General features: G+C 27.7%; 1 protein-coding gene across 6 annotated transcripts in view; it reads right to left on the bottom strand.

Annotated features, from left to right (window-relative positions):
- The window catches only part of LOC101237122 (zinc finger BED domain-containing protein 4-like), a 73,583-nt gene that overhangs the window by 26,286 nt on the left and 33,098 nt on the right, over positions 1-14,199 (bottom strand). For all 6 annotated transcript variants that reach the window (XR_010642881.1, XM_065815043.1, XM_065815045.1 and 3 more), the window contains exon 3: positions 3,327-4,727. Coding sequence is in view for 5 of the 6 variants with exons in the window: in XM_065815043.1 (XP_065671115.1) it covers positions 3,327-4,727 (1,401 nt within the window). In the remaining variant the exon portion in view is untranslated. The remainder of the gene's footprint in view (positions 1-3,326; positions 4,728-14,199) is intronic.

Raw genomic sequence — 14,199 nt, 5'->3', positions numbered from 1 at the left:
AGAAGACAACCTAAAACACACAGAAGAAGATAACTTAAAACACAAATTCTAAAGTGTTAATCTTTTAAAATAATAAAATGTTAGTAGATTCAAAAAAAAAATTTTTATAGTTTTATAGTTTTACAGTTTTATAGTTCAAATAGATAAGAATTATCTGGGTACAAGAAATTTTATCACTCATTTATGAATTTATTTGCATTATTATGTATAAACAACAGTATTTCTTTGCGTTGAGGTAACAGCCTTAATCGCTTTTTCTCATAAATATAATACTATGAGGGTTGGGATCAAATACACATTTGTATTTTTATTTTGTAAAAATAGGCTCATTTGGCGATTTGTTTTTGATTAAAATTTTTTTAAGTATTTGTATATGATTGAAATGTGTTTACAATTCCATAAACTTGGTTAACCTGTAATTTTTGGAAAAAAACTAAAAGGTTCGTTATTTTTTTGTTTTTTTTTAACTAAAAGAAACTAAAATTTGCTTTTTAGGGGTATTTGTTCAAGGAAACTTTGCTTACATACTTATATGTAGTAGATCATTTTATCAGTCTTGTCTTGAAAAATCTATATATTTTTTCTTAACCTAAAGTAAAAATATTTGTTTTGTATTTGCATTTGGAAAATGTCGCGTGCGTATATTTGAACTTAAACTTGTATTTGGAAATCTAGAATTAACGTATTTGTATTTTTATTTGTATTTGATCAAATGTATTTGACTCCAACCCTGATTACTATGTATAAACAATAGCATTTCTCCGCGTTAAAGTATCATTCTCGATTGCTTTTTCTCTCAAATATTTCCATATTCAAAAAACAATCTCTCCAAAAGTACAGAAGATGTAAGTACAGAAGATGTATGTGATGCTAATAAAATATGGGCTAGATCTTTTTTAAGTATATAATAACTAACCATTTAGTATTACTAACATCATTTGGTTGGTTATCAACACCATTTGGTTGGTTATCTAGAGCACTCATCGTAGCTATTTGCTTTGACTTTTTATAATTAATTTTCCTTATCATTTTGATGAATACTGTAATTAGAATTAACTTTAAATATGAAGTAAAAACTTCAATAGACATTTTTCATTTCACACATTTTCTTTACACTTAACATGCTATTTTTTAAACAAACTTGTGGAGTTGAAAAAGTTGAATGTTAAATCTTGTTTTTTCTTTCCTTTTCATAAAATTTTAAATGTATTTTTTTAAAACCATTGTGTAGTGGAGTTGTAAAAAACAATTTTTGACAAGAATTACACAGGATTACAAAATTTTACTTTTTTAAATACTTTTTTTACAAACAATATGTTTTCTTATAATATTCCTCATTCTGATTGCAAATCATTTTTCTTCTATCACGTCAAGTTTTAAAGATAATGGGGTTCAAATCCCAAATATTTGGGGTAAAGTCCCTAATATTGTCAAAAAAACCTCTTTAAAAGTATGTCAACCTGGGTTTCAGAAGTAGCGTTTTTTCACAATGATTTTAAAAAAGATAAACATTTATATTAAAAAATTATTGGCAAAAAAATATAGTAAAAAAACGCTAGAAAGTATAAGAATAAACTAAAAAAAATGTTTTTAGATTTTTAGAAATTTTAGAAACTGATTTTTAAAACAATCAACTGATGCCGGTTGTTTTTAAAACCCAGTATTTTTTAATTTTGTGTTTCTATATTGCGTAAAAAAGTAGAATTATTCCATAAACGAAAATGCATGAGTAAGCCTAAGTTATTATGTAGACATATCTGCAACCACTAAATCTATATAAAGAAATTTAAACCATTTTTTATCAGGAGCTACCTGTATTTAGTGTGTTTTTATAATATAGGAAAGCAATTATATGAGTTATAAATCCAAACTAGACAAAGAGATAACTTTAAAACCAAGAAATAAAAATGTAAAATGTAAAAAATTTCTGCTAGATGTTTTACTTCTTGGTTTTTTTATTTTGCCAAATTTATAAATTGCTTTAACGTTTATTTTTATTTATATAAACTTCTAACTATCATCTAGAAATAAAACATAGAAACAAAATTAAATAAAAAACATATCAACAATGAGCAAAGCAACTAAGCATTTGGCAAATTTTAGCAAATAGGCAAGCATTAAAATTGACCGTTAATATTATATTCGTAAAAAGAGTTTTTTATAAATGGGTTAACCTGCCCTCAACCTGCACTCAAATAAAGCAAAATTTTACTAAAAATTCACTATATTAACTTTTTTAGATTTTATTGCATCAAAACTAATTTTTTTATTGAAAAACGTGAAGTTTCACAAGTGTTTTAAAAATATATTTTTAAATATAAATTTTTCTTTAAAAATAGTTACTATTTCTGGAGTTTTTATAAAATTTTGCTTCATATGTGTACCATGCTACCTTATTTTTTAAGAGTTTTATTTAATATTGTTAGGGAGCTTTTAAATAGAAAATAGACTTCAGCAGTTAAATATTAAACATATGAGCTTAAATTTCATTTAAACTCTTCACAATGAAAAAGCACATCACATATAAAACACTGAGTTATAGCTTTTTTTTTGAAAAATGGGATATATTTATAAAGCATGGTAACTAATTAAATCAAATACTCTAAAGTGAACCTGGTTAATCGAGCATTGCAGAACTGAATGTTATGTTCTAATAATCTGGTTAGTCGAGCATTGTAGAATTGAATATATTGTTCTAATAATGTTCGAATGAAGTTAGAAATGCATTGAAGAGTTGGAGGACCAAATATTAGAAGCCGTTATTTCTAAAGCAAACTTTTTGGTAGAAAAATTTATAAGTTATGAGTTTTTAGCAACACCTGTTTTGATCAAACTCAATAATGCCATCAAATTTATGCAAAAACTTTTTTTTTAAATAAGTAATGTTATCCAGCTTCTTCTAAATTGTTCATTTCAACAATAACTTATTGCATGGAATTTTTTTAATAGACACACAAAGATTGAAATAGTTGTAAATTCTTTTTGATATGTAAATAAAACTAGGTATTAAACTGCGGGCTCAATACTAATTTTAGATCTGGCTAGACATTAAGGCAAGATCTGGATATAAAGATTGGATCTGGTTACATATCAAGAACTCTACCATGTAAAAGTAATTTATAATTTGGCAAAAAATTTAACTACTGCCTAAAAAAAAAATTAAAACATAAGCTAATGCCTTAGAACAGAACCTAAAAAATAAATTTAAAACAATTAGCTCCTACACCAATTATTTAACAAATATTTAGAGCTTCTAATAATCTTTTAGAAAAGCTGTTTACCTGAAATAATTTATAAAAACAACAATAAAGTCATTAAATACTTACTACAAACATGAATCATAGACATCTTATCTTTGTTAATTGATATCAGATTTTCGTTAAAGTCATTAAAGTTAAATAGACATTTCCAAAACCAATATTGATCTGAATTCAAATCTACCAAAAACCTTATTAAACTATTTTGACTAAGATTTGTTAACCCACAAATCATTGATAAACAACTATTTAGCTTTTCATTACAAATAATCTCTTCACCACTAAATTTGCAATATGCGTATACAGCAGCACAAAACTCCATCAACGTTAAATGTGAAAATTGATAATGATAACCAAAGTTTGTTTCAATCCTTTCAATAAAACTAAAAAACTGATTGTCTACTTCACCCAAGCCACTAGTAAACTTTCGAAACTCTTCTCTGGAAAATACGACTTTATTTTTAACGAATAATTTATAAGCAATTTTACAAATAGTCAAAATATACTTTTTGTGATATTTACTTTCCATCATCTTGTAAATTGGTTCATTGGTCCTGTTGACATGCTTTTGATAAAAGTAAAAGAATATACTTGCATACAAATCAGTCATAGTTAAAAACGAAGTGTTAATTTGTTTGAATTCTATAATAATTTTACACATTAAAGATAAATAAAATGGAACAGATGCCATAGCTTTTGCAATTTTAGATTCCTTTATTATTTTTTTTACATCTTCTTTTTTGTTTTGATTAACATTATTTTCTATATAATTATTTATTCCATCTTTGTTAAACCCCATTATTTGAATAGTTAACTTGTTGCATTTCTCTGTATCCAAATTTTGGAACTGATCTGTCGCATATACTCGACCAGCAACTACATGTTTGTATTTTCGAATTTCTGCTAAAGCTTTAAGAATCGGATGTTTACAACTTGAACTTAAATTAACTAACTCATTTAAATATTTAAACTCATCTAAACCATCAATCACAAATAATATGTTATGGTTATCAACATCTAAATCTTTCGCAAAATCTTTGTAAAAAACATCAAGTAATTCGTTTATATTTGAAATATTTTCATAAAGATTAAAAAATTTACATTCAAAATAAAAAACAAAATTGACTTTTTCCCAAATACGATTATTTGCCCAATCAAGTAAACATTTTTTGAGCAACCAAGACTTGCCAATACCAGCTATGCCTGATATTAACAACAAGGATTTTTCATCTTTGAATACTTCTTCATAAGGTATTGGTTTATAGTTCATTTGTTTCTTAGGAAATTCCGTTCGTTCAACGGTATATGCAGTATCCTTTTTTACATTTACGGCATCAACAATACACAGGTCGATAAATTTGTTAAACAAATTAAGATTAGAAGATGTTCTTAGTGGCGGTTGAGGTTCATCGACTTCCTTAAACCTTTGAATATAAGAATTTTTTAGTGCCACAGATCCCTTTAGTTTATCTAAATATAAAATAAAATATATTTGTAGTACATATTTTAATACATTTTTAAAGGATATTTTAAATATCATCATCATTATCATTACCATTATTAATAACTTATTTAGAAGATACACAATAAAATGTAAGGAAATTTTTCAAAAGATACATAACAAAATGCAAATATAAGCTTATTTAATAATTGCTTGTTTAACAAATTTTATCAAAATAAGATGTTATTGTTGAACAGTAGCTCCAAAAATTTTACAATTATAGCTCCAAAAATTTTACATGGTTCCAATAACTGCTAAATCTGAGTTTTGCTTTAAAACAGTATTTGATAAAAAAAACCTTAAAGTGGTTACATGGTAAAAAAAATATTTTTTGATTTTTAACTTTTTCTACATACCAAAATTAGTAACAAGGCTAATTAATGCTTAACTTAATTTAAAATTTATTTACCTTTTTTTATGCATTAAATGCAGAAAAATCAATAAAATAGAATTGCATATCTGGATAAAAAGATATGAATGATTTGATGTTCGCAGTCAGACAAAAAATGCAATTACGAAATCAAGTTTCAAAGTTTAAAAACAATCTATTAATTAAAAATTTCATAGACTCATTTTAACTAACAACATTATCAGATTTACAACTTTGGTTCTTAAGTAGCTTACAGGCCCATAGGAACAAAAATTATATTGAGGTGGGGGGGGGGGGGAGGGAAGTGCTGGATTAAGGGACCCCAAAATAGTTTTGAGGACCTTTTTTTTTTTTTCGTCAGTTTTTCTCCAAAAAAATAGCCCCTTCCCTAGCCCCTTAATCTGCCAATGTGGGGAGGGAGGGAGGGAGTGTAGTAGGTCAAATAGTAGTAAGTTAAAACTTTTTGTCAAAGGAACTTATGCCGAAAATACGGATGACAAATTAGGTCTTTTTTATCTTTTTTTTCCTTTTATATCTTAATTTGTATTTGTTTGCTTTTTTCTAAAAACTAATTTCAAAATTATTTATTTGAAAAATTATTGAAGAAGAGGGGGAAGAAGGAGGGAAGGAGGAGGAAATGCCCCTGAACCCCCTCTCCCCGTTGCTACGAGCCTGCTTTAGTAATTATACAAACCAAAAAATAAAAACAACTATTTAAAATTTAGTTCTTAGATAAATATACAAATAAAACGATTGGTTGCTATGGGCGTAACCAAGTAAAAGTCAAGTAAGTTAACCAAATAAAGGTGGAAATGGAAAAAAAGTTATGAAGAAAAGACAAAAATTTTTTTAGGAAAAAAAACAAAGTCATTTGTCATGCTATGTGTTTTTGTTATTATAATATGTGTTTTGTATGTATAAACTGTTGAAGTATTCAACCTAAATTTGCATGTGTGCAATTTTTCTTTTTTCTACCCTTGGTTCTCTGATTAGATGTGGTATGTTAAGAGTTACTCCATCAGGTAATAAGTTTACTATATCAAAATAAATATGTATAAGCTACATTAAGCTAAATTGTAAATGTGAAAAGATTTCTAAATGTGTTTCTCGTCAAATGTAGTGTCCCAGTTCTAAGAGACATACTCAATACAAAGTTTATATGTAGTTGTACCAGACTACTAGTAAAGTACTTAAAGTATGCATATGTGAATTTTAAGTTGGAGCAGAACTTGCCCTAAGCTCGTTACCGTACCTTTATAGGAACCTTTTTATTATAAAGAGTTAGATATTTTTATTTTTGTAAAAAGAAAATTTTTACAGCTGTTTCACAGAACTAGCTTACGCGTTCGATGTAATTCTACGAACTCTGAGGATGATACTTTTTAACCTAAATTTTGAGATGGCTGATTAAGAGTACATTAAAATTTTTCATTACTTTACTCTAACAAACATCCTTTAAACACATTTTGTGAAAATAAAAAAGTTTAGCAGGATATTTTAACTTATATTAAGTTTTATAATAGGGTGACAATAGGATTTAATAATCTATTTGAAAACAGAACAATATTATTTTATAACAGGACGACAATTGGATATCAATAATCTATTTGAACTTTTAACATAAGAAATAATATTTATTTGTTTTTCTACTGAACAGTTTTGTACAGTTACATATAAGCTTTGGTATTACAAGCTAGGAAAGAGTATCAAATATTTTTATATTATTATGCAAGAGGTATTCACAAAAATTAAAAAAAAAAACACTTAATTTTATTAATTATACCAAAAATTACATAATCAAATTATTCATAAAATTTGGAAGTAGTAAATACATTTTATTAATTTTTTTTTTCCTAAATTTATTTCCTTCAGGAGTATCTAGTATAAAATAAATTGATAGCATAATAAAAAATTTGTTGATTTATTTAATATTATTTACCATCAGTTGTTATTAGAGGGTAAACATTTTTTAACAATTATAGAATACAATAATCAATTTTATGTCAGATTAACAGTTATATATCAACAAACATGTGTTTTATATGTATTGACTCTTGAATTATTATAATAAGAATTATTATATATATATATATATAATAATTCTTATTATAATCAATATCTGAAGCTGGAGAGGATTGAAAATCCTAAGAAGTAAAGTGATTAACTAAAAAATTATATAGCTACACTTGACATACATTTCTGTTTGGGTACTGTGCAGATGAGATTTATATCTATTGAAAGGTTTTCTCGAAAGTCTAATAAAAAGCAATTACGTTAAGATGCCATGAAAAGGAAGCATAGATGAGATGGTGAAAGGTAAGATAAAATGAAAAATTCTGACTTACACACCTATTTTGTTATATTTTTATTGCATATCGCGTTATACTTTATAATTTACACCGTTAAGTTAACGACACTTGAAAATTGTTAACTTGTTTATTTAATGATTGATTGCAGGTTTTAATTTGGGAGTCAGGTTTTAAGTGCAAGGCTAGCGGTCACAGTTTGTTTTATTGTTCTGATAGTGAACCTATACAACCCGAACACATTGAACAACTGGCATGATAAAACTTAAAACTTACATTGAGGTTCTACGAACATAGTCATTACTAGAGATGTTGAATGGATAGATAATCAGACATTAATAAAGTTCACCTATAAAATTTAGAAAGAAGCAAAAGAAAAATGCAGTAATGCATAAGATACATCAAATAAATCAATTCATCAAATATACATCAAAGTAATCATCAATACATCAAATATACATCAAAGTAATCATCAATACATCAAATATGCATCAAAGCAAATATATCAACACATCAAATATACATCAAAGATACATCAAATGTATCAAATACATCAAATAAGATGAATCAAATCAAATACCACAACTTTTGCCTTTCTCAATCCCTAACTCAAATTTTCATCTTTCCAACTCACTTTCCAGACAACCCGAATCATTCACCTTTTCTACTCGACTTATGTCTTGTTTTTGATCCTAGTCAGTGCTCAGTTTCTCCACATTTACCCTTAGGTGCTTCTGATCACAGTTTGATCTCTCTAAAACTAATATCTCATTCTTCTTCATCATCTGAATCCTCATGTCATTGTACCTCTTACAACTACCTTAAAGCTGACTGGGATTCTTTCCGTGATTTTCTTCGTGATGGCCCTTGGGTATAAATCTTTTCCCTTCCTGTCGACAAATGTGCTTCTTACATAACTTTGTGGTATCAGGATGGCACGAAATCTTTTGTTCCCTCTCGACAATTCCAGGTCAAGCCTCACTCTCCTCCATGGTTTTTCTCAAATTGTGCTGCTGCAATTGCTATCTATTAGCAAAACAATTCTCCAGAAAACAGACGTCTGTTTATTAGTAATAAAAACCATTGTAAAAAGGTTTTGTCTTACGCTAAAGCCTGCTATTCTCAGGTCATGAAATCTCGTATTTCATCACAAAAGTTAGGCACTCGTGACATCTGGAGAGTCTTTAATAGTATCAATAATAAGGGCAAATCTGTAATTCCACCTCTCTAGTAAGGTGCAGACTTTGTCACCTCACCTAAAGACAAAGCCGAATTGTTTGCTAAAAAACTTTTCATCAATATCATCGCTATATTCCACTAGTTGCACTCTACCTGATATAGCTGTCAAACAGGTTGATCCATTGCTTGACATTTGCATCACTCCAGCTTCTGTATCTAAAGTGATTTCCTGCTTAGACTCTTCTACAGCTTGTGGCCCGGAAAACATATCTGTTATTGTCTTGCAGAAGTGTTCTCCGGAGCTGTCGTCTATACTTTCAAAACTATTCAACAAGCGCTTATCAGAGTCTTGTTTTCCAACCTGCTGGAAAGCGGCATTTTCAATCCCTATTTTCGAAAATTCTGGGGAGAAATCTGATTTGCCTAACTATTGTCCCATTAGTCTTCTTCCTATCATAAGCAAGGATTTTGAATTTTTAATTAACAAACACTTAAGCTCTTATCTTGATTCTCATAACTTACTTTCTGATCATCAATATGGATTTCGATCGTCTCGTTCTACAGCTGGTTCGCTAACAGTAATAATAAATAGGTTTTATTGTGATTAGATATAGGTGGAGAGGTTAAGGCCATCGCTCTTGACATTTCAAAAGCTTTTGATTAAGTTTGGCATGCTAGTCTTCTCAATAAGCTCTCTTCTTACCGTGTATCTGGCAACATCTTTATTATTGAATCTTTCCTTTCCAATCGTAGTAATCATTTCCATAATTGAATCTTTCCTTTCCAATCGTAGTATAACGTTCCTCAAGGAACGTTATCTATTCTTGGCCCTATACTCTTTTTAATTTACATTAACGATCTTCGAGATAATCTCAAATCTAAGGTGACATTGTTTGCTGATGATATTACCATATATTCTTGTCGTGATAAGAAGCCAACACTCTCTGATTGCTTGGAGGGGGCATTTAAGCTTGAAAAGGATCTCACTTCTGCTACAGCATGGGGCTCACAGAGGCTGGTGAACTTCAATTCAGATAAAACTCAATTTTTTTCAGCCAATTGTTATTGCCATATCTGGGGCGGATCTTCTAATGATGCTCTTTCTCTTTTAGACAAGGTGCAAAAACGCATTGTAAACATAGTTGAACCAGCTCTTGCAGCCAACCTCCAACCATTATCACATCGTCGTAATGTTGTTTCTCTTTCTATTTTCTACAAATACTATAATGGGCACTGCTCTAAAGAGTTCGCGTTTTTTGTGCCATCTACTAAAATTCATTCTCGCGTTACTCGTCATTCAATTAAGTCTCATCCTTTTTCTGTGAATGTTCCTAAGTGCTCCAAAAACTCTTATTCGTCTAGTTTTTTTCCTCGAACATCAGCTCTTTGGAATTTGCTTCCTTCATCTTGCTTTCCTAATTCATATAATTTGAAATCCTTTAAGTCGTCCATCAATCGTTATCTTGCTCTACAATCTTCATCTTTTCTCTTCCAGTAACTTCCAACTTTAATTAGTGGTTGCTTGCAGCCTTGTTGGAAGCAAAGATGTTTAAAAAAAAAAAAAAACACGTACAAGGAGATAAACAGAAGTTTAGTATTCCTCATTTTGATGGATTAGTAACCATTGCATTAAGACACTGTTTACAATTTGAATTTTCAAGGTTTTAAATGTTTTGTTTCAGTTAATGAAGGTGATAATTGTTTTGAAATTACAAATAAAAATTGGTTTAGTTAAAAAGGTTTTAAAAAGCAGACGAACCCTGTGACAAATAGGTTATGTTTGAGGAATTTGCAGCTTTTTAGTAGAAAAGGATGGCAAATAAAAAGACCCCAAAAACACATTTTAATCTCGGCGGGGCAGGGAGAGGGTGGGGGAGAAGGGAGTGGGTTCATTTAGAATTATTTTTATTTTGAGATCCAATTTCGTCAAAACGCTGTATCAAATTTGTTTCTGATTTACGCCCTGTGTGTGTATATATATACACATATATATACATATATACATTTATATATAAGCAGAGCTGTGCCTAGGGTTCTCATTTGCAAATTTATGGGCCCACAAATGCAAGGAGTTTTTTTTAAATTTGTATTATCTATTAAAAAATTTTTTAAGAATTTTGGGGTCCTTTTGAAAGAGGGGGATGGGTTGCTTGGATTTAGTAGTCATACCACTGGATATAAGGTTTCTGATGAGTCTGAAATGAAAAAAGTTTCGCTCTATTTTAAAGGATACATTTAAAATTATTAGTATATATATATATATATATATATATATATATATATATATATATATATATATATATATATATATACATACATAAAGTTGTAAACAATATATATCAATTTATACTCAATATAAATTTATATTTATATAATAGTTTTATATAATTTATTTATCAGTAACTAAAGAAATGTTATCAGTTTATTATATAAATCACTTGCCTGCTTATTTATTACAATTACATTTTAAAACGTTGAAATAAATGTCGATTATAAAATTAAAGGTTTTCTTTTTCTACCTTCGATTGTGAATCTTACATTTTTTATCTGTAGAGTTGTAGGAGAAATCGCTAGAGTTATATAATATATATATATATATATATATATATATATATATATATATATATATATATATATATATATATATATATAAATTAGTAGAAAATTACTTAACAAATTTTTTTTTTATTCAACACTATGTTTCATCATTAAAGACTGATCAGAAATGAATAATCAATTTAATAAAACTTCAATTTATATCAAAAATTAAATTACAGGAAATCGCAAATGTCTTAACTGTAAGTTTTCACACATTTGTGGAATTGTTGACACTATTATAAAAAGAATTCTTTAGAAATGGTTACTTAAGCTTTTTTAAAAAAATGTTTTTCAAAAGAGGGATTTAATGTAACTATTATTTGAGCTCATTTATTTTTAAAGTTTTTTAGGAGAAACTTGTTTTTGTGCCTACATTTAGATATTAATTCAGATTTTTTGTTTAATAAACATTCTTGGTTTGCATGAGTAATTATTTCAAATTTTTCTTGTAGGCATAGTATGCATTTTTTGGAAATATTGTTATATGCAGGCGCTGTTTAAAGGATGGACCAATGCGGTAGTGGTATAGTGGTAAAGCGCTCACTTCATAAGCGAGAGGTTCCGAGTTCGATCCCCACCACGTCACTGGTAGTACCGCGCTCGACTTGTTTCTCCGCGCAGCGGCATTGTTCGTCGAGGTTCGTGTTTCGGAGTTATAGAGTTAAGAGAGGGTTATAACCACTATTAAGTTGCCTCCTCATCTATAGTGGCCTTCTTGGCCTTGAGGAGGTGAATAGCAAAAAAAAAAAAAAAATTCTGTATCAAGTCATCAATAGTTTTACCTTATAATTATCATATATATTTTGACAGCATGGTGTCTTTTGAATACTTTCTTTTTGAAAGATTACTTATGATTAGCAAAACGTTTTTTCCATTTACCCTCTGTTATGCCAATTTATTATTTATCAAGTACATACTTAATTCTTAAGTTAAAATTAGTCTTGGAAATATTAAAAAACTAACAAAGCTGAAGTTCATTTCAAAAATTGACAAACTCGTTGTTATTTTATCCTTCAAATTTCAAAATAAAAACTTTGGTTTCTTATAATGGAAATACACTTTATTGAAAAAAAATCTAAAAAAAAATTTTTCTGCCAAAGGCATATTTTCATCACTTTTTTTTTCAAATAAATTCTAAAGGCATATATTATATAACATAACAATTAATCAAATTCTTATGTTATGCTTTTATAAAAATGTATTTTTCTGATTTTATTATTTTCAAGATACTTTGTTATTTCTTAAAATTTTTTGCGGTTCTCTGCGACAAGATCTAATGATCTCCTTTATCTCTCAAATTAAAAAAAAAATTTGAATTCTTCCAATGGAATTCACTTTATTCAACAAAAAATTTGATTTCTTCCAATGGAATTCACTTTATTCAACAAAAAATTTGATTTCTTCTAATGGAATTCACTTTATTCAACAAAAAATTTGATTTCTTCCAATGGAATTCACTTTATTCAACAAAAAATTTGATTTCTTCCAATGGAATTCACTTTATTCAACAAAAAATTTGATTTCTTCCAATGGAATTCACTTTATTCAACAAAAAATTTGATTTCTTCCAATGGAATTCACTTTATTCAACAAAAAATTTGATTTCTTCTAATGGAATTCACTTTATTCAACAAAAAATTTGATTTCTTCCAATGGAATTCACTTTATTCAACAAAAAATTTGATTTCTTCCAATGGAATTCACTTTATTCAACAAAAAATTTGATTTCTTCCAATGGAATTCACTTTATTCAACAAAAAATTTGATTTCTTCCAATGGAATTCACTTTATTCAACAAAAAATTTGATTTCTTCCAATGGAATTCACTTTATTCAACAAAAAATTTGATTTCTTCTAATGGAATTCACTTTATTCAACAAAAAATTTGATTTCTTCCAATGGAATTCACTTTATTCAACAAAAAATTTGATTTCTTCCAATGGAATTCACTTTATTCAACAAAAAATTTGATTTCTTCCAATGGAATTCACTTTATTCAACAAAAAATTTGATTTCTTCCTATGGAATTCACTTTATTCAACAAAAAATTTGATTTCTTCCAATGGAATTCACTTTATTCAACAAAAAATTTGATTTCTTCCAATGGAATTCACTTTATTCAACAAAAAATTTGATTTCTTCCTATGGAATTCACTTTATTCAACAAAAAATTTGATTTCTTCCAATGGAATTCACTTTATTCAACAAAAAATTTGATTTCTTCCAATGGAATTCACTTTATTCAACAAAAAATTTGATTTCTTCCAATGGAATTCACTTTATTCAACAAAAAATTTGATTTCTTCCTATGGAATTCACTTTATTCAACAAAAAATTTGATTTCTTCCAATGGAATTCACTTTATTCAACAAAAAATTTGATTTCTTCTAATGGAATTCACTTTATTCAACAAAAAATTTGATTTCTTCCAATGGAATTCACTTTATTCAACAAAAAATTTGATTTCTTCCAATGGAATTCACTTTATTCAACAAAAAATTTGATTTCTTCCTATGGAATTCACTTTATTCAACAAAAAATTTGATTTCTTCCAATGGAATTCACTTTATTCAACAAAAAATTTGATTTCTTCCTATGGAATTCACTTTATTCAACAAAAAATTTGATTTCTTCCAATGGAATTCACTTTATTCAACAAAAAATTTGATTTCTTCCAATGGAATTCACTTTATTCAACAAAAAATTTGATTTCTTCCAATGGAATTCACTTTATTCAACAAAAAATTTGATTTCTTCCAATGGAATTCACTTTATTCAACAAAAAATTTGATTTCTTCCAATGGAATTCACTTTATTCAACAAAAAATTTGATTTCTTCCAATGGAATTCACTTTATTCAACAAAAAATTTGATTTCTTCCAATGGAATTCACTTTATTCAACAAAAAATTTGATTTCTTCCAATGGAATTCACTTTATTCAACAAAAAATTTGATTTCTTCCAATGGAATTCACTTTATTCAACAAA

Source organism: Hydra vulgaris, chromosome 13 (genome assembly GCF_038396675.1).
Source record: "Hydra vulgaris chromosome 13, alternate assembly HydraT2T_AEP".
In the NCBI taxonomy this organism is placed as follows: Eukaryota; Metazoa; Cnidaria; class Hydrozoa; order Anthoathecata; family Hydridae; genus Hydra; species Hydra vulgaris.
Note: the sequence above shows the minus strand (reverse complement) of the source record. Positions and strands in the feature narration are given on the sequence as shown.